The 21,821-nt window shown below is 40.2% G+C and overlaps 1 protein-coding gene across 1 annotated transcript; it reads right to left on the bottom strand.

Annotated features, from left to right (window-relative positions):
- Positions 1-14,802: 14,802 nt before the first annotated feature.
- Positions 14,803-19,146, bottom strand: MC5R (melanocortin 5 receptor). Its single transcript, XM_069853251.1, has 2 exons — positions 18,894-19,146; positions 14,803-18,113 (listed from the first exon to the last, which is right to left on the bottom strand). The coding sequence occupies exon 2, from the start codon at positions 18,029-18,031 to the stop codon at positions 17,054-17,056; it is 978 nt and encodes a 325-aa protein (XP_069709352.1). The 5' UTR covers positions 18,032-18,113; positions 18,894-19,146; the 3' UTR covers positions 14,803-17,053.
- Between the last annotated feature and the right edge of the window lie 2,675 nt (positions 19,147-21,821).

The following is a 21,821-nucleotide window of genomic DNA, read 5'->3' as shown; positions in this document are numbered from 1 at the left end:
GCCAATACCTGCTCATTTGTCAAATGAAAGAAGCTGAAGTTTCTGAAGCAATACACTAAAATACTGATACAGAAGAGAATTAAATACTATCATCTTTTTCCCGTGACCCTTAAGAGACTTGACGTTAATACAGTTCAGGCAAACTAGCAGGATCAACGTGGGAACGAAGTGTATTTTTGCAGATTTGTGTTAAGATATATTGGCAGAACTCCACAGCATGAAACTCACCCAGCAGATTTTACTACAGTGAGCTGAAGTCTTACCACATTCCACTGGAGCAGCATTTTATTTTGAAGTTGCCATTTGCAGAAAATTACGCACATTACTTTCCCTTGGGATTTATTTAATGCCTATTAGCTACTCACTGAAATAGAATTATTCACAAGAAACTAATAGGTTTTATGTTTTGACACTGTTTCCAGCCTTCAGAGAAAGGTTGATCTTTATTGCATAATCCGTCTCTTCTGAAAAATATTCTAGCTTCATCCTCTGTAGCAACAGTGAAAAATCAAGTAACTCCATCTCTCAACTAATGTAAAAGGAGACAGCAAAATTATAGGCCTGAATACATAAAAATATTTGAAATCTGTTCATTTAGATCTAAGAAGCTCTGGAGTAATTTAAAAACTAAATGGCTCCATAGGTCTTGTTATTAATGATTTTTCTAAGAAAGAGATAACACAAGACTGGACTGCAGTTTTAACAGGCTTTCAAAGGCATTTGCAGATAAACAGCATGTCACCATTTGTGTGCCTACAGAAAAGATGTCTTGGATGCACACAGAGATACCCCTTATCTTCAAAATGTTCACATATGTATCTTCTGGGGTATAAGGCAATTACTGGATGGAAATGTTTATTCATGGTAGTTACATAAGAAAATAATTTGACATGGCAACTGTGAGCCTCTCTCTGTCATTTTGCATCAATTCCTTTTGGTATGGAACATTAGAACTGAAGTCCAGAGTTTAAGTCTATAAGAATAAGAAAGCCAAAGTGTCTTTTTTTCCCTTTTGGCAGCTGTTGTTCAGATGTTTCCGTACTGCTCTGAGGTAAATAAAGCTTCTCAGTTATCAAAGTGCTTATCATAACACAGGATGAGTTACAGCAATGTACTCTTTGCTCACGAGGGATCAAGCTGCTACATGAAACCTGATCATTTGACCAGCTACAGATGAAATAATTTTGGATCTTGTAGAGCTGGTGAAACAAAACAGGAATTGCATTCAGAGAAAATATTTGGAATTTTTAGCCCCCTCAAAATTTTAACATTCCAAACAAGGGAAAAAAAACCCAAACACAAAAACTTTGAAACCAAATAAAAAAATTGCTTTTTCATACCTTTTTTTTTAATTTTTCTTTTCCCAATAAAATTTGGTAGAAAAAACCCATCAGCATCAGAAGGATGAAATACACTAATCATGAGGAGGACGTTAAACTAGACACAACACGGAATTTCTTCACAATGAGGGTGGTGAGACCCTGGAACATGTTGTCCAGGGAAGCTGTGGCTGCCCCATTACTGGGAGTGTTCAAGGCCAGGTTGGATGGGGCCTTGGGCAGCCTGAACTAGTGGGTCACCCATCACAGGGGAGAATGATATTTAAGGTCCCTTCCAACCCAGACAATTCTATGATTCTATTATTTTTTGAAATAAGAAAAAAACACTCCTTCCATTTTAAAAAATAGTGAAGCTTCATAAACAGACATTTGAAACTGGAAATTGGCAGGATACTCCAAATAGGCATGGTTTATGTATGAATTATTCTGTGTTCATATTACATAAAGTAGGAGGGTGAGGACTGCAGATATAATATTTACTAAAATATTTTTGTTACAGTCCTAATCCTTGTCCCAGTTTCCAGGCCAATTAGCCTAGTGGCACTGGGTGTGTAAAAGGCAGCAATGGGATGAAATCTTCAGCTCAGTGCTCTTGAGCTAGTTGCTTGGTCATAAGTGTTTCCAACAGTGTCTCTTACTAAGAAAGGGGGCAGTGCTTCATATTTCCCTTGTCTCCTGAGGGGAGTGCATGGATATGAGATGGTTAGAACAACAGATAAAATTCAATCACAGATTTTTACTTTGTCTTCTTGCAGTTCTGTAGGTGCCTTTATTTCTCCTGTGGCCAGGTTGCAGCTTGCAGTCTGGGCCACAAAGGGGGAAAAAAATCCTGCTTCATATACAATTGGTCCACAAGTTGTTGAACAGAAATAAGTAGAATAATACCCAATGTGAAGTATCCCCCTGCAGGATTTAAATGGTCTTCCTCTTCAGCTCTCCATTCATTTTAAAAGCCCATTGCACTCCCAGGAAATCTGTTGCTTGATTAAGGTGAGTATTTTAAGCTATTTTATGTCTCATGGTGTTCTACAGCCTTTGGGAAATTCCAACCCCATATTTACTGCATTCCTACTCAATTTTGGTTGAGAAAAAAATACTGAGGCATAATGGTTACTTTCATTCATTCTTTTTTAAGTACATTTGGAGGAAAAAATCTAAAGCAGAATATTTTAACAGAATTTGCAAGAAACAGTCATACGAAGAAAGCATATCTCTGGAGTCCACACTAATGACTGGCTTTTATTTTGTCACCTAATCATGGGTTATATAATTGTATATATAAAATGGAGATCAGGACAACGCCATTAACCAGCAATTAATCAGGTCCTTTAAAGTTCTCCCTGCCTTTTGTCTTGCATAGAAGAAAAAAAATGTACCATCAGAGGACACCTGGAATACATGTCTTCTTTCCAAACACCCCGCCTGCTGCATAAACGTTCATGATGCTTACTTGGACATTCACCAATCAACTTCTTAGCCAGTCTTTTTTGTCACATCACTGCTCACTGCTCCTCCCTCTGCCAAAGCCACAAAAAGCCAAAGTATCCATAACTCCTAGTGGCCCTGCAATCACTGCTTTGCAGCCAGAGAAGCTGGCAAAACAGTCTGCGTCAGGGGAATTCAAATGAGTTTTAAGAGAACCCACTAAAAATATCTAAGTAAATAGAAACGTGCATTGTACAATCTTTAGCAAATAAAGATATCTGCTGAAAATTATCCTTAACCAGCTAGACTATGGGGCTACTTAAACAATATCCAGACATCATAAATGTTAGTATTAAAAAGGAATTTCTGCTCAAAACAAATTAAATTATAAATGTACGCTTGAAATTTTCAGAGCTGCTTTAGAGACCAGAATTAAATACTTATTTCAAAATTTATCCTAAAGACATTCTTTCGTCCCAATCAGGAATTGTTCTATCATTTATCTTTTACAATTTTATTTACACAGTTTATCATCCTGATAGTTAAATGTATGTCTAAACTGACAGGTCATTCTTTTACTTGTGGGAATTTAAAAATTAACATTGACAGGCATGGATTTGAGGTGATTATCATTATCCCCTTTCATTTTACCTCCTCTAAATTTTGTGGTTCTTTACCACCTATACTAAACATTTTGGAGGCAGCAAAACCACACAAATGACCAAAACTCTGGAATAACAGAGATGCAGTAACCACAATCAATGCAACACTAAATTAGGTTAGTCATGGTTGATTCAAAAGTTAAACAATTTTGGGAAATTAGCTGATGTGTCATTAATTAAATGTGTCATGTCACTGCTACATCTGGATATATTAATTTTAACACAAATTATTCCATGAGCTTAATTCTTCTTTCTGTTTTGCAGGGGTTTTGTCAGTTAATTATACTCTAAACACTACTCAGCTGAAGCAAAATTTTGTACAAAGCTACGTCACAGTTTAGGTTGCTCACTTGTGCTACAACTTCTGATCCCATTTTTGTGTTAAACATTGTATAGGTCTGATGTCTTGATCATAGTCTGGTCTCATAAGAACTTCTATCATGTACACTCACATTTATAAATGTAGGTAAGGTTTTTTTTTGTACAATATTAATTTACCCCTTTAGAAGAACAGAGTCATCACTCTTCGTTAGCTTTCTTGAGAAAGAGACATAAATATTTGCTAACTTTCCATGAAACTTAATTTAAAATTTTAAGACCAGTATAGGTTAATATGTTTGACAAGTCTGACTTTTATGACAAATACCATAAAAACCTCAGTCTGTGATTTCTGCATGGAAATCATTAAAGTATTAATTCCTCACTATTAACAACTCAGTTTCAGTAAGTTCTTGCTGCAGCTGTTTTCATAGTCTCTAAATCCATTAAGTTAATGCAATAGTGGCATTAGACGTGAAAATTCACATTTCCACATAACAGATAAAGAATTTACATTGATAGTATCTTTGCTTATGTTTTCTTTCTTGATTCTAGCTCCAAAATGAGATCATAGAATCATAGAATGGGTTGGGTTGGAAGGGACCTTAAAGATCATCTAGTTCCACCCCGCCGGCCACGGGCAGGGACACCTCCCACCAGACCAGGCTGCTCAAAGCCTCATCCAGATATGTGCATACTATATGAAGGGGCAGAGATTAATGACACTTTGCAAATATAAATTATATGAAGAGTCATCTAACATCATTATGCGCTTAAATCTGTCAAGTACAGAATATGGAGGCAATGATCTAGCAAAGTAACTTACTCAGACTACATCTACTCCTTTCACAGCGTCACAGTACGGAGATCTCTGAAACAGCCCTAAACAAGGTATTGCCAAGACCGTGAGAAGCACAGTAGGCACTGAGACTGGTTGTTACACTTAGCCCAAACACAATACCATATTTAGATTATCTGGGAGCCTCAAGTCATATTTCCCTTTATTATGCAAGGATATTTGGTCTAGTTGTGGGATCTCTAGCACCATTGTCTAACCCCAGAGTTGTCAAGCACGCAAACAGTCCTGTGGATTTCAGAAGGACTGTTTCCACTCGTAAAGAGCAGACTGTCCTCATCTATTTGCTTGGAGACTAAATCAAGAATGCTCCCATAAAGCTAATGAAGAGCAGGTGCCAGTCAGCTGCACATTTTTTCAGAGGAAAACCTGCAAACTGAAAAAGATGCCCTCAAACCATCTGACTGCAGATACACTAAGGGGATGTTAGACCAGATGGCTACATATAGGGTAAGTAATCAAAGAGAGCAGCCTCAGTAAAAGGAAGGTATTTTCAAAATTTTTACCTGTTTTCATCCATCACTGATTTTCCTTTTCCTACAGGATAAATTCCTTTTTAATTTAGTCTGTTACTGCAGTACAGAGAAAACTGTTGCTGTGGGAGGCACAAACACTGCTTACCACTAGCTGCTATGAAACTCCATGGTTACTTAAGAAAGAAGTTCACAGTGGACCCATAATATTACTAGGCTGGAGCAGTAGATTGATGAAAGCGTAAAACTGGAAAGAAAATCCTTATAACTGCAACAAAAAACAATGCCTTGTCTGCTGCACAAGTAATATAAAGCAGAGTTAGAGGCTCACTGACAACTAACCAGCAATAGACCTAATGCCCCCAAAAAAATGGGAGTCAAATGTGCCTTAGTAGATTCTGTAGAATAAAAGTTGCTTGCATTGGTCTTGTAGATACCTCAAGTTGTACCAAAATATTAGCTGAAAACTGTGGATATCATTAACAAATCACTATCTAATTTCTATGTATTTGCACATTTCAAGAGCAAGAAATGGAATTTAATATTCTAACTCCTCTTTTTTATGGACAATTTTCTAACTAACTCAGAAAATAACAGGGAGAAGCTGACACAAATTTCTACCTTTGCCTTGTCTATGGTTTTGCCAACGTATTTGCATAATTGATAACATTTTTAGACTACCATCATCCTTTCTAAGCCCTTGAGCTACAGTCTGAGCATGCTTCCTTCTGGAACTACTAAGCCCCACACTACAAGCCAAAATCAAAAGATAGTAGATGTAAATGCTCTTTTCAGAGTAGCTGATAGGAATCCTGGTGGTAAAATTATGAGGTTTAAGAATCAATATTTCATCAAGTTGAATTAGAGTGATCATTTCAATCTAGAGATACTTTCTTGTATCTTTCTACTAGCAATATCCTGCCTCTGCCTTACCAAGTCTCAGTGTCTGGAAACTTTTCAATGAAAGCTGATATTGTATTGAAAGTACAGTTAAATTAAAGCTTTCATAGGAAAACACAGAAACCTGTCAAGCACAGCTTTTAAAGTGTGCTTCCCCTGAGATCTAGCTTATTAGAAAAACAATGCCAGTCTAGTAAAAACTTACCTTAACTATCAGCGAAGCCTGTTGCTAACATCCAAGTCAGTGGCAATTAATATGGCAGCCTTAAGCCTTGAAATCCTATTGCCTGTGCCTGTTTCAGTTAATTAATAAAGAAAATGAGTTCTATTTGGTTTGTTATCAGAGGACAGTCCTTAGCAGTGTAGACTTTTCAGAGAACTAAGGATGTATTAGGAGGGCTTTCTAGTGTGCAAAGTGCTCTCAAACAATTTGAAAAGGCCTCCAAACACTTTCATGTCCTGCAAGTCACAATGTCCCATCCCTATTCTTAACCTCTGTTTCAGCAATGTAGTTATTCATTTATTCAAGCTCCATTCATTGCAGTGATCGCAGCTGCTGCTTCAGTATTTTTCAGTTTGCATATTGAGTCTGGACCTGCTACAAACATGCTACTCACAAGCCACCAGCCAGAGCAAATAGAAAAAAAAAGGTAATACAACCGTCTTCATCCCTCAAGGCAGCAACCGCCTCAGCAAACACTGCACTGCTACCTGTACACTCCCTCCTGTGCTATCACTGCCTTTGGGCTCAAGGGAAGAGGAAAAGTCAGTGCTGGAAATCCATTTTTGAAGAGGAGGAAATGCCCTCGCAGCACAGCGGGGACTTCAGTGTCGCGAACGGTACCACAGGGCAAAACCATTTTCCTGAGGTTTGGCACAGGAGAAAACTAAGCTTGGGACTATCCTACTACCCCATGTTGCACTGTGGGTGTCTTTTTAGTGTCTTGAAGCCAAGATCTTCAGGTTGTGTGGTGGCTTCAAGGAAGTGTTATATAACTGCAAGGGACAAAATCAGTATTTTAGAGATCTACTTTGAAAAATAAGTCATCTTTAGCTCTCTATCTTGACCCTCAGGGTGATGCTATGCTTCTGCAAGCAATCTTGCAGCAATGGTTTGAGCTTTCATTCTTTAGTGTTTGCAAAATACTGAGACTCTCAGAAGGCAGGTGAGACTGAATTCTAAATATCTGCACAATTAGCTCTGTTCAGAATTTATTTTACGAAGTCAAGCTGAAAGGTTACAAATACCATAGAAAGGTAAACTACAGAACAAATCAAAACAAAAATCAATTTGAAGAGGATTAAATATCTCCCTGTTTCTCTATGCAGAAGGCTTATTATCTCTCTTTCAGAGTGCACAAATGTCTGGGGCCCATGGACGGCCCCGTCCCAGGACTGGAATGCAAGTGGAGGGAACAGGGGACATAGGACGAGGTCTAGGAGTATTTCCATGGGGTCTTTCCTCTGACAACTCTGTTGGCTGACCACAGGTTTATTGAATTATTATTATTTGCCATATTCTTTTCATATTTTTTTTTCACAGCACTAACACCACTGTCTTTTCACTGGCCATTATTAATTAAGCAAAGCTTTAAAGTATGTGTAATTCCAGGTATCCAGCCTCCCTGGATCTTTGCTCTGGTTCTTCGCTGAGCATTAAAACTTTCATTATTCAGTCCAGTTATTTATCACCCTCTTTATAAATTCAGTATAATCTTCTAACTGACATTTTCAACAAAAGGTCATCTGAAATACACACGGTGTTCCTCGTATCGCCTGCCTTCCCATCTAAAGGTCCACCAGAGCTAATGCTGTACTTGTCATCTATTTACTCATTACATTGTGCAATAGGCTTTGATCGCCCGCTTGTCTGTATGCCAGGGCTGTCTTCTACGAGGTAGCTCTAGGGTGGCTTTCCTCTTTTCCATTCCCTTCTAATTAAGCTGGACATGTTTTCAATATTCCCTACCCTAAATACAGTTCCAGTGTATTGCTTAAAATGCCATAGCTAAGTTCAATTATTAATTGCACATGACTGATGCACCAGGCATGTGGCCAAGAAAACCTTGGAGTTGAATACGGAGCTGAGCGCCGAAATCCACCCATCACTTGTACATAAAGTCCTTGCACCTTCCAGTTTTTTGGAAGCTGAGCAGCTCTGCTTTGGGCAGCAGAGGCATGGAGGGCTATGGACAGAAGATTGCATCTTAAAAATAAGTCTGGTCAAAATTAACTGAGAAGATGTTCCCCTCTGATAGAGCGACTGTCAGATTTTCCCAGAGTGTAACTAAAACAGCAGGCTACACTCCAAACACCATTTTCTTCTTTGTAAAGTTTTCCTTCAAAAATCCACCTCCAGATTCAGAGGTGGCCACACCAGTGGCCCTTTTCATAATGAAAACCTGAATATTTAGAAGCTTCACTGTGAGATGAAAGACCTGGACTTCATTCAAGGACTGATTTACCTCCTACCTCTTCATTTTTTATTCACTTTATGCAGGGACATGAACTGTCATTGGAACTGCACTTGAAATTCAAGTGATTCATCTCTTTCCTCTGCCATTTGAAAGAAGGGCTTTTTAAGCACCTGCTTTACAAGCTGTGATTGACAAGAAGGGCATTTAAGTCCAGGAGAAGTGGAAGGTTTAACCTACCTTTTCCAAGTGAGTTAAGCAAGGTCCCTATGACCTAATGTTTCAGAGACCTCCAGTCGGAGCACTAGATTGTGGGGACTCACTGGGGACAGTTGGAAGTTTCCCAGTCTGAGGAACCTGAGAAACTGTTGTATTTGTTGACACATTGATTTTCCACTAATGTTTAAAATATTATTGTTTTCCTTTCTAAGGAGGAAGGATCTAGAGAACTACCACATCCTGAATTTCCACAATATCTCTTTGTGGGGAGAAGATGCCTTACAAGACATTTCAGTGGAATGAGATTCATTCACACCTGCTGAGAGTCTTGCACACAGACTTCGGCTCAAGTTTCTATCACTCACTGGTTTTCTTCCTCTAAAACTGACTTTGGCACAAGTTTGCTGACCAGGATATTTTTGAATACAGCCCAGTCCTCACGGCAGGAGAAAGCAATTCATCATCATCCTCTGTAAGAGTGAGATGTTAATATAGATTTAAAACACTTACTCCCCCAAGCTCCACCACTTATCCACCATTGTATGAGCAGAGAGCAAGAATGTCCTCTCCTTGTTATAACCAGAGCTCTTATGTCCTCTGGGAAAAACTTTTGGGAAAGAGCTGCTTTTGTTTTCAGCAGTGTATCTCTGAGCTGAGGTCAATGTTGGCACCAGTAATAATTATGTTGCTACAGGTTTTTTTTTAAAAAAACACAGCATTTAAGCATAGGAATATTTCCTGCTACCCATTGAAAGGAAGACTATCCTGAAGAGATTCCTCTGACTTTAAAAAGCAGATGGAACCTGTGAGACAGAAATAATCGGAAGATCTATGTGTCCTATGAACTGCTGAGTTATAGAAATTCAGCGATTTACGTCCTGGATCAAAATCCATATAAAACTTTCCAGAAGGAGTTCAGAGAAAAGCTGTGACAAACAAAAGGCATAATACAAAGATGACAGGTATTCCTAGGGTCATTTTTTCAGGGTAGGTGAAGTAGGCACAAAGTTTCTGTGCAAGATACAAAAGCTAATGAAAAAGCTAATTACAGGCAATACCACTTATTGCTTGCCGAAACTAACTGTGTCCTGTTAAAAACTGGCAAACTAGTGAGAAAAATTAATCCCACAGTCTTTGTGGGGTTTTGTTTTGTTGCTATTAATTAGGGCATTTATATGACAGGTCATCAAAAATGTTCATTTGGTACCTTTGAAAATCATCTGGAGCCAGCATACAAAGCTCATAGTTCCAATTCTCATCTTGCTTTAATCAGGTGTAAAAACAACCTAATTGAAAGGAGAGGAGTGACGAATCACCATCTGGAGATAGCTGCACAAATTACATCCTTACCACCTTTCTCAAAGAAATTACGTGCTTCCACGAGAAGTTTGTGTCTGACCATGGGACCTCTGATCCTCAGCCCCTCAGAGGATGCCTGGGACACACTGCAAGGCCCTTCCAGCCTCTATGGCCAGGATTCCTTTCCATCGGAGGTGGGGAGATGGAAGCTGAGCCCATCAAATGGGTTCTGCTACAGAGCCGGGGCACGGCCAAGACGTGTACTTAGACCTGGAAACACAGAAGGACTCTTAAACACCATATTTTTTGCATATGTTTTACATGCTGATGTATGAACAAAGTCCTCATTATTGAAAGTGTAACCCTATTTAAAGAACAAGAGAATATGTCTTCCTATGCAGAGGGAATTCTTTCAGAGATCTTGAAATTTTCCAAATTATGGAGCATGCTATATTAAATGAAAGTATATTATTATGTACTGCTAAGAGAAGAATAGAGAACAAAACATGTGGTATCGTCTGGCACCGTGGAAATCTATTTATTACCTGTATCTGGATAATCATATGCTTACCTGGTCCCCTCCGAATCAGAAAGAATGTAGTAGATCTAGGAAAACAACATAAGCACAGCAAGATACAAAAATACCAGTAAATAGGCTGAAATCCTTGGCTAGAAAAGAAACTTTTTAGCAGAATATAAGGGAGTCGGATAATGAATGGCACAGGGAAAGCCGATGGGGATTGGTTATTTCTCTTCTTTACAACATAAAGACTCAGGGGCATTGAAGAAGACGTCCAAGCAGATATTTTGTAAGAGGGAAAAAAATCATTTTTCCACAAAACATATCTAAACTGTGAAACTTACTGTCACAAGATGTTACGGATGATTATAAAGAAATTCAAAAGTGATTAGATAAATTCTAAGAAACATTCTTCAGGAGCTATCAGTCACAAACCTGTAAATCATAGAATCATAGAATAACCAGGTTGGAAGAGACACACCGGATCATCGAGTCCAACCGTTCCTATCAAACACTAAACCATGTCCCTCAGCACCTCGTCCACCCGTGCCTTAAACCCCTCCAGGGAAGGTGACTCAACCCCCTCCCTGGGCAGCCTGTTCCAGTGCCCAATGACCCTTTCTGTGAAAATTTTTTTCCTAATGTCCAGCCTAAATCTCCCCTGGCGGAGCTTGAGGCCATTCCCTCTCGTCCTGTCCCCTGTCACTTGGGAGAAGAGGCCAGCTCCCTCCTCTCCACAACCTCCTTTCAGGGAGTTGGAGAGAGCAATGAGGTCTCCCCTCAGCCTCCTCTTCTCCAGGCTAAACACCCCCAGCTCTCTCAGCCGTTCCTCATAAGGCCTGTTCTCCAGCCCCTTCACCAGCTTTGTTGCTCTTCTCTGGACTCGCTCCAGAGCCTCAACATCCTTCTTGTGGTGAGGGGCCCAGAACTGAACACAGGATTCGAGGAGCGGTCTCACCAGTGCCGAGTCCAGAGGGAGAAGAACCTCCCTGGACCTGCTGGTCACGCCGTTTCTGATCCAAGCCAAGATGCCATTGGCCTTCTTGGCCACCTGGGCCCCTGCTGGCTCATGTTCAGTCGCTGTCAACCAACACCCCCAGGTCCTTCTCCTCCAGACAGTTTCCAGCCAGACTTCTCCTAGTCTGTAGCTGCCCAGGGTTGTTGTGCCCCAAGTGCAGGACCCGGCATTTGGCCTTGTTAAACCTCATGCCATTGGACTCAGAGGTGACAGTTTCTCAAGCAGAACGCTGTAAGAAACTGCGTCAAAGGCTTTACTGAAGTCCAGGAAGATCCATCCACAGCCTTTCCCTCATCCAGCAGCCGAGTCACTTTGTCATAGAAGGCGATCAGGTTGGTTTGGCAAGACCTGCCTTTCATGAGCCCGTGTTAACTGGGCCTGATCACCTGGTTTTCTTGCATGTGCTTCATGATAGCACTCAAGATCACCTGCTCCATGACTTTCCCTGGCACTGAGGTCAGACTGACAGGCCTGGAGTTTCCTGGATCCTCCCTGCGACCCTTCTTGTAGACGGGCACAACATCAGCCTCCAGTCCAGTGGGACTTCCCCAGTCAGCCAGGGCTGCTGGAAGATGATGGAAAGGGGTTTGGCCAGCACATCTGCCAGCTCCTTCAATACCCTTGGGTGGATCCCATCCGGCCCCATAGACTTGTGGGCATCTCGTTGGGCTAGCAAGGCTCTGACCACCTCCTCTTGGATCACGGGAGCCTCATTTTGCTCCTCTGGCTCCTGGGTTTGTACCTCCTGCCCAAGAAGTGCCTAAATCACAGCTTGCTGGAAGCTGGAAGGGTGTTCCAAAGGATCACCACGTACATGTACACCTTTGTATAATTCTCTTAAACAGCTGCTCTTTCTTTTGATGGAAACCCTTCACTCTCAGTGCTCAGTGCAGACAGCCACCTGTTCTCCAGGTTTTTCAGGCAAGTAACTCTTGAAGAAACTGTTCATGGACACTGCTTAAAGACCATAAGGATTTAAATTCTACTAAATTTTGAGAATGACAGGCACTAGGGGAACTTTATGTTCTGTCACTCTGATTCACTATGATTTTCAGAAGTGCAGGATGCAAAAAGCACTTGATTATTTTTCTTCTATTTCAGATTTAGGCTGTTGCTAGTTTCTTCACAGGTAGAGGAAATATGTGAGAAATGGGCTGCAGACTGCAAGGTAGTGGAACAAATAACTGGACAGCAAAGAGCAGGAAGATGAGGGAAAAAGAAACTATATCCTGACATACATCTCATTTGTTGACATGACCAGCGATTGTACTCTGTATTTGGGAGTAAGACCTCATACACGTGTAGGTGTGTATGTAAGTATAAACACACACACATACCTCAGATTCTCCTTTTCTGTCCTGTATGAAGAACAAACTGGATCCAAGATGCACACAGCTCAGGTTGTAATGCATAAGACTAGAAAAGGAGGGAGAGCTTCTCACCTTCAGATAACCTAGCACAGAAATTTATTCAGGCAGCTCCATTACAGCCTGCATGACTGTCCCCGTTGTGAGGATCACCATTTCCAGATCCAGGGCACTGTGAATGCAAATCCACATCGCTAAAAACCGGGACCATCCATTGCAATCCATGAACACAGCAATGGTCACCTTAAACTGGTCTTTGTGAGCTGCAAGAAGCAGACAAGCAACAGAAGAAGGATTTACTACAAGAGAGACAGAAGAATCCCCAGGAAGGCTTCAGAGACAAAACAGAGTCCTTTGAGATTTCAGAGAGTGCATTGTGTGAGGGAGTTGTTTGCTTTCCCACAGATGTATAAGCCTTCTCTGCCTTCATAAAGTTTGTGTGTGCAGGAAATTCCTGTGGTTTCTGCACTTATTGTGCAAGGGATTCCTAAAAAAATGCAACTTAAGTCTCCAGAGAGCCCCTCAGACAAGATTTCTTAAAAGGAAAAGTCTAACCAGTGGGAATGTGCAACTTCCTCTCACAAGGGTGTTTGACAGTGGTTGCACAGAAGTTGCAGAGCTGCAGGTTGTTGAGCTGAAAGCAGTAACTCCTCCCAGCCCAGACCCAGAGGTAGTAGAGCTCAGTAGTTCTACCTGGGCCCTTTGTGACAGGCTTGTGCCCAAGTAGAAAGCAGGATCATAAGCTTAGGAACATTAACAACCTCTTTGCTCCATTCAGTTATGATTGTTATGTGTTCCAAGAGATGCTATGGCTCTTGGAAAACTAGTATTTCCAGGTACCTTATTGTGGCCTTGGCCTGGAGAAAAGAATCAGATTTTCCCAATGTAAGTATAGAAGCCTGCTGGGTATGGGATTATCCAGGCAATATCATCATTTGCAGAAGACAACCTTCTACTTCAATCTAATAAAGCAAGCAAAACTTAGAGCAACATATCAAATACTTCAGTGTAAACCGGAGACAGAGCAACACGCCTACCATCAACCACTCTTTGCGTTATTATAGACTGAAGAATGTAGTCTTCTGCTTTACTAGATGATGTTCTGGTGTAGCTAGAAATGCTGATCTGTTTTTAGTTTTGGTTTTGTTTTAGTATGTTCCCTGCTCCTACTAATCTACTTTACATGCAAGTATAATTTCACCACCCTTTGTCATCTCACAGAAATTAATTCCACCTGCAAGAGAAGTGATTTCAGAATAATTTTTTATTAAAAGCTCTAAAATGGTGACACACAAGTTAGACACAGTGAAGTGTTCAGTCATTAAAGCAGCAGTGGGCAATAGCAGTTGCTTGTGAAACTCTGGGACAGGAATAGTGAGACTTAAGATTCTTTCCAATAACTGATACCAAACCATAAATGAATGGCACTGTAAACAAGAGCAGTACTATCAGGTGTGGGCACACAGTCCAGTGACAACCTAGCAGCTATTGTTTGTATGACTGTCCTTTGACAACAAATTTCATCCTTACACAATGCTTGCTTTTCCCTGTCTAACAGGATATTTCATCTTTTTCAGGCCCTGGTAAAAGTGAAAGCCTGCTTTTATTCTGCAGCTAAGCAGCAGAATGAAACATATTAAAATATGTCATGGCCTTAAAATACGCATTTTATATGCATTCCTGTAGTGTAAACAGCCTTCTCTTGCAGGAACTGTTCCAGCCTATTCTTGAAAATACTTTCATTTCCCCCTTTAGCAGTTTTAGCTCTCCACCTGTGAAGTTTATAATGAGGATGTGATGCTGACACCTAGAGGAACGCAGGTCTGAATATAAATACCTTCTATCAGTCTGTAATTCCCTCTCACAATGTGATTTTTTTTTAACAATGCATCTGTTTAAATTGAGAAAAGAAAGCCCGTCATGCCATATTTCCTCCGTAAATACTCTAGAAGGTTAGTGGACACATTACAATGAATAACCAATAGTAGTGGGTTTTCCAGCAATCCAGTTTAATAGTTTCTTCATATGTCTGTTTATACATCAAATAAACTTCCAACAAAAGAAATAACGTACAACTCAAGAAAATGCCCAAAGCTATTACAGTTTTGTCCTCCTCTTTGTTGATTTACAATTATGTACAAAACTGTCTTATTTGCAATACCCAGTGAAGATTTAATTACTTATTTACAACAGCTAGTGCCTTTTGCTATGCAATTGAACTGTTTCTTTTTTGCTGTTTACATTCATAGCAGCAGGAGCACACTCTTAGGTGCCATTTATGGATACGGTAGAGAGGCTGGACTAAAACAAGGCTAGATCCTCACTACCAACCACAAACATACCTCTGAAATCCCATTTTCAGATATAACTAAAAAGATTCCAGCACCTAGTGCACTGATATAAACATTGTGTTTACAGTCAACATAATAAGGTGTCTCCACCGAGAATAACATTCTCACCTGTATCAGAGGGAGATATGTGTGTGCTGGAGGCAGTATATATGTTGAGCTGCGGCAAATGAATATACAACTCTGGTGCTAAAGATGCACCTTACTCACCCTGCAAAAGACCTCCAAAGCAAATGAAGACACAAAGTATGCTATCTTTCTAGATGTGTGGAGGAGAATCTTTTACAGTTGTTCTGACACAAGAGATTAATAGGGGAAAAAATTACAATTCCATCATAACACACAACCTGTTTCATAAAACCACAGAATAACTTGGGTTGGATGAGATCTGTGGAGGTTATCTATTCCAAATCATTCAAAGCAGGACCGAACTTCAAAGTTGGAGTCAGCTTTCAACATTGAGCAGGTTATTCAGGGCTGCCTCCAGTTCCCACGTTTGACCACCATTATTGTAAAAAAAATTCTCCTAATCAGGACTTTTACCTTGAATGTACAATCTAAGATCCATTGAGTCAATCATAGTCCTTCTGTTGACAACAACAGTTTTGGAGCATCCCTAAACCAGGTATAACAAGGGTTATCCTTCCAGCTCATTGGAAGTAACAATTCATTTTTCCAACCTGTTTTGCAATAGCTAGTCAGTAGGGTACCACTGCTTGAAATATTTTCATTGCTTGTATCTCAGTGCAAGACACATGCCATCCACTGGCATCAAGACATCAAAGCTACACTTGCACTTCCTTCATCTGTGAGAAATCCAATATTCTGCACATTACATAGCTGTTGCAGAACAGCATGTTTATGATAGCATGACTAGATGCAAATTACTCACACAAAATGCATGAGGGTTTCACCTAAGAATCCACTCAATAAAGACAAAAACTGTTTGTTTGGGGATCAAAAGTCAGGACTCTATTATAACTACAAGTGCTTGAGTTTTTAAACCCGTTTTGCAATCACCTTCTGTGCTTCTGATCATCAAACTTGTTTTGTCTCTCCCAGCTTTAAAGATTCAATCTACAATAGAGCTTCCTCCAGAAACAAAAGCTACTCCCACCTGAAATGATTTTCTAATATCTGTATTAAGGCAGACAGTCTTTCCTTCTCCACAAAACATTATGTGACTATGTAGAGGCCACGTACTCTTTAATTCCCTGGCCCTGGTGAATGAAGAAAACAGAAAAATTAGAAACAGCTCAATCTTCACACACAGCGAGAACACCACATATAGTCAGATACAACGAAGTACTGCATCCAACCTGGAAAATCTTGCAGGAACACTGTCCTCTTACATAAGACATATTTTAAGACAGTAACAGTCATGACTGGAATACAAGACTACTGATATGTTGAGCAAGGTGTGTGAACCCTGACAGTTGGAGCTACCTCTCTGATTGTAAGTCTTCAGAAGGAAATAGCAAAAAACAAGTTAATTCTGGGTATCAAAAGAAGCCAAACTGTATCTAGAGAGACAATGAATATCAAGATAAATACACACTGAGAGGCTGATGGGCTCATTTGCATGGCAGGTGACCCTTGTTGCATTTAGCAGAAAGAAAAATAAGGCTTTCCCTGTATAATCCTCTTATAAGATCCACTCTTCAGAAGGGTAAGTGAAATTCAGAATTTTCTTTCTGCCCATAATAGAGATGCACTTAGGTGCTCCTACCACCAGTGGAAACAAAGAAAGGTAAAACTGCATTAAAAAACTGGTCTCTGATTGCTGCAGGAATCATGACAGCTGAATGGAGAAAGATGTTCCACAGGCATTTCAGCAGAATCGCAAATTGCAGCAAGACGTTGCATTTCAGTTCTCTTCCCTGGTTTGGTTTTCTTAATACTTGTTTGATAACCCACAGACCATTCTCAGGCTATAGCAGCAAATTATCTCTTTGAAGGTTTTCCTCATTTCCTGGCTACGAAAGGCATAGATCAAGGGATCAACCACTGAGTTGCACATGATAAGAATGAGGTACATGTTGAAGTGCGACATGAAGCAAACACAGTAGAGGTTTTGAGGGCAGGAGATCATCAGGATAAGATGAAGGAAGAATGGAGCCCAGCAAACAATGAAGATGCCAAGAAGCATAGTCAGAGTGATGGCTCCTTTCATGCTGGTTCTTTGACGGACAGAGTTGTACCCAGGCAAAGCAGCTATTTTCTTCACATGAGTACGAGCCAGGAGGAACATATGGATGTACAGCGAGACCATAAGGAACAACATGGTAAAAAACATAGTGATAAGACAAACAATCACATAAGTTGATTCATAATAAAGAATGAAGATAATGCCACAGCCTGTGCAAAATATCCAGATGCATGCAATAATAAGCCCCGATCTTTTCACTGTCATGATGTTGTGATAACGCAGGGCATAGAAGATGGTGATATACCTGTCTACTGCTATAGCCAGCAAGCTGCACATGGAAGCCACCACAGATATGCAGATCATTGAGTCAAAGACATTATCTATATGACGGACAAAGGCATCTTCCATAATTATATGCCTATTGTTTATTAAGTATATCGTTATGGTCTCCCAAGCATTAGAGACACTAACTAGCATGTCAGCCACTGCTAAACTGCACACAAAAAAATACATGGGTGAATGTAAGTTCTTGTTCTTAATTATTGCACTTATAACTAGGATATTTTCAAGAAGGCTTACAATGCCCAGAGTCAGGAACACCTCAGCCGCAATGACCACTTGCTCACATGGTGACGACTTGCTGTTGACAGTAGGCACAGTAAAGTTGCTGCCAAAGGCACTCAGGTTTAGTTCAGAAACATACAGTTGAGAGGACGTGTTCATCTCTGGAAGTAAACACGTTCTGTTCTTCCTGAGGGACTTGCCAAAGAGTGCAGTAAATGCATTTTCCAAGCAGCAAAAGACCCTGCCAAAAAAAATATAGCATGACAAGAACAGGCAGAAATTCACAAAGCAAATATCACCCATTTCTGTTTAATTTGGCTTGTACACATCCTGCCTCATCCACATAATATTCTTCTACTGATTCTAAATTAACCTCCAACTGGCTCAGAGTTTTTCTACCTGTGCTTACTGGGAAATTAAAAACACAAAGTAATGAAGCAATTTATGTGCTCTTCATTCATAGTTTTGTTTATTCCATTCAGTCCCCAAGAACTGAGCACACTACCCTGGAAATTCTGCTGAACACCAAACAACAAACAGTTTTCAGAGTCTCAGTTTCAGAGCCTGCTCACTTGAATACAATATACATAAGTTTGAATTATTACAATTAAGATTTGAACATTTTCAGTAAAATATTTAAATGCTTTCCTGACCTTTGTACTTTTAAGTTTGCATGAACTCTGTTATAAACAGCTTTTCTGTGCAATACTAACATGCTTGCATAAGAGGGTAGTATTAAACCCTTAACCAAGGCAAATCCACAAATTCAGGATAGACAAAGGTTACAGAATCCGTATGGGTGGAACACTATCATAAAAATACATTTTCTATTCTATATTGTGGGTATTTTATTTGGTAATAAGAATACTCAGGGCAAGTTGTAAGCCATCAGATCCTTAATAATGGGAACACTAAGCTGATTGTTAGTGACTCGTTGCAAGTAAAATTCAAAGCTTATCAATCTAAATAATTTTCAGGTTTTTAAAGTAAGCTTTTGTTTGTAATTAATAATTAACTGTACCTGTTTAGCAGAGCTGCTCCTTCAGCTGCTCTTCCTCTTCATCGCCCGCAACCTTTTCTCCAGGGAGCAGAAGTTCCCACTCCCTCCTCACCCAGCATCTGGGACAGGGGACTCCTTGGTGGGACCCAGTGGCAGAAAAAGAGGAAAAGCAATGAGTAAATCCATAGAGTCAAGGCTGGCCACGTATAAATTACTGTGCAACTGCCTTTTTATAGACTCCAAGCAATAATGACTTCAGTATTCAAACAGTGGCTCCTCCTCCCCTCCTTTGCCCCTCTGAACTTCTCTTTTCACCGATTTTGTTAGGAAAGGTTTGGGTTTTTAGCGCCATCTCGTGGTCTTCTCTTGTCTTTCTAAGTGAGCAGTGATTCTGATCTAAAATTCACAGCTTTTCAAAATAAAGGGGGAAATTCACTAGGCATGCTCCTTTCCAGAAACATTTCTCTTTTGTGTTTGTTTTCTCTGCTGTTGCTAGTACTCACTGACTTCATACTGCCATAGACTCCAAAAGACATGAAAGGAGAAGACTCTAACTGAAATAAGAGGCTTATTACTTTTATAAACATTTGTCTTATATACACAGTCATAATTTTGCAATCGTAAGAACCACACTGTTACAAAATTCAGAGAAGGTACAGTCAAGCCCATGACACCACGAGCAGAAAATATAACAATTTATGGGGGGAAAATGGAATTAATACATGATTCTGTGCTGGTGCCATTGCTAGAATAGACATTTTGATGCAGATGTGAAAGGAGCACCCAGCACACCTTGCTGGAAGTCAAGGCTTCCCAAGATAGATGTGATTTCCCCCGGGTTTCACAGGTTCCAAAAGCTGGGAAACTCCATGCTTGTGTGGGTCCAGCAGTTCCACAGTCCATGCTCATTCTGGGCTTAATTAAAAGATAAAAAATTAGTGAGAGTCTTTTCTTTAGCAAATGTGCTCTGCTTCTGCCAGCAGACTGAGGAACACAAAGCACACGCCTTCCTGACACTACCAGATGCCCTTTATGTTATCCACTAACCAGCCAGTCAAATACTATCGAGGATTTCAAGTCAGGTTGACATTAAAAGTCTCAGCTTCTCCAAATCACTACCTTTCCACAAATCAAGAGGCTGTTGGGTTTTTTTATAGTATATAACCACTTAAAATGCTTTCTTAGCCTACAGGCATTTTCTTAATTGCCACCAACAAACACAAACTTTATTGCTGCATCCTGTGCCAATTTTGTGTTTCCAGCATTCAGAGAAAGAGTTTATTGTTATAATGCAACTAAATCCATATTTCTGACAATTATATTCCACAGAAGCTTCCTCTATTGTTACTGCTAGCTTCACTCTAGGAGTGCTTGAAGACAAACAGTCCTCGCACCAAAGGAGACAGTGAAAAGCATTTTTATTCATTTCAGTAAAATGTCTCCTCTAGCATTATGTAGTTACAGTCTGGAGATTAACTTTGCATGTCCCTTTTCCCCTCTACAGGAAAGACAGTTTAGATTATCACAGAATACAGGTGGCAAACTACGCAGCTGTTAGATCTGAGCAGATAATGCCAGCTGGTGAACAGCAACACTCCCTGTCGTACCTGACCTGACTGTGAGCCAAATCTGAGCTCACAGTTCTGTGTATGCCCATATGAAAAAACAGAGGATGCCCATCTGTAATTCTCTTTCCCTTTTTCAATGTACAGCAAGCTTTAGTCCTCCTAAGTTGCCTTTAGGTAACTTATCTTAGTTTGGTTACCTGGTCAAATTTTGGTTATCTTTGGCATAGTTTCTGATTTTCCCACTGTAGACTCTGGAAATCATATACCTAAATGTAAAATTCTACTTCTTCCACTGTTCCTGTATCTACCAAGAATTATGCAGCCACTGTGCTCTTTCCACTTCCAACTAATTCCTTTCCAGCATCCTATTTTTTTTATTACTTTCTCTTTTTAAATTCTGTTCATCTTCCCATTTACAAATTCCTCCGTATATTCAGTTTAATAGAGTTCTCTGCAGCCTCGCTTATCTGCCATAACAAAAGTTCTCACCGTACCTGGTAGGACTCAGTAGACTATCTGATTACAAGAAATAAATCACACATCAGACAGAATGGTTAGGCTATTATTCCTTAGAGCAATGTCTGGTCTCTCATCTATAAATTATGAATCAGTCTTTGGATTCTTCTTCCACAAGCCAAGGATAAACCCTGGTACAAGTGCCTGTGCTAGACAAAGAAACTCACTTATTTACATAGCTTGAAGAAAAATTAGTGACAAGGATGTGGTTTGTTTATGTTAAAAGACAAAATGAAAAAAATACTTTTCTTTTTTTTTCCCCAAAAAAGACTTGTATCATTCTACTGCTGCAGCAAGCCACTGTAAGCATTATAGTTTGAGAAGCAAGTAGATGGAGAGGCACCTAATTAGCAGTTGGGGGAGGGATGCAGGTGAGGTATAAGCATTGTAAGTAAAGGGGCACAGGGGCAGATCTTTGTATTCTCTCAGGAAGAATTCAAGACTGGCTACACCTTCCAGCTGGAGGACTGCGAACTAGATATGCCGGTCTTTCTGATGTTCACGATCTTGGTGTTCAGCTCCCTTGTTTGTTCAGTTAAATAAATTCTCTGTCTTTACAAACAGGCTGGTGCTCAGTGTTTTCCAAGGCCATAAAGATCATGTTTGGATCCCCAGTGTGAACGAGCAGCACCGTGCACGGCAAAGCCTGTGTTGGTATGTAGTGTTTGGGCTGTACCGACACAGCACAGGATCCGTGGGGTGTGCAGAGTGACCACCCTGAGGAACACGCTGCCTCTGTGCTGTCCTCAAAACAGCAGTTTCTTTCCACAAATAGAAATGGGAAGGGACATTGGACTGGTGTCTTGGGGCGTGGGCGCAAAAGTCTCCTATAGCCTAGAAACAAGCACAGCCGGTCACACAACAA

The sequence above is a fragment of the Phaenicophaeus curvirostris genome, chromosome 3, assembly GCF_032191515.1.
Source record: "Phaenicophaeus curvirostris isolate KB17595 chromosome 3, BPBGC_Pcur_1.0, whole genome shotgun sequence".
NCBI classification, from domain to species: domain Eukaryota; kingdom Metazoa; phylum Chordata; class Aves; order Cuculiformes; family Cuculidae; genus Phaenicophaeus; species Phaenicophaeus curvirostris.
This window is presented reverse-complemented; position numbering and strand designations above follow the sequence as displayed.

Coding starts and splice junctions, on each gene's coding strand:
- MC5R (XM_069853251.1), bottom strand. CDS start 18,031: ATGAACACGTCCTCTCAACTGTATGTTTCTGAACTAAACCTGAGTGCC.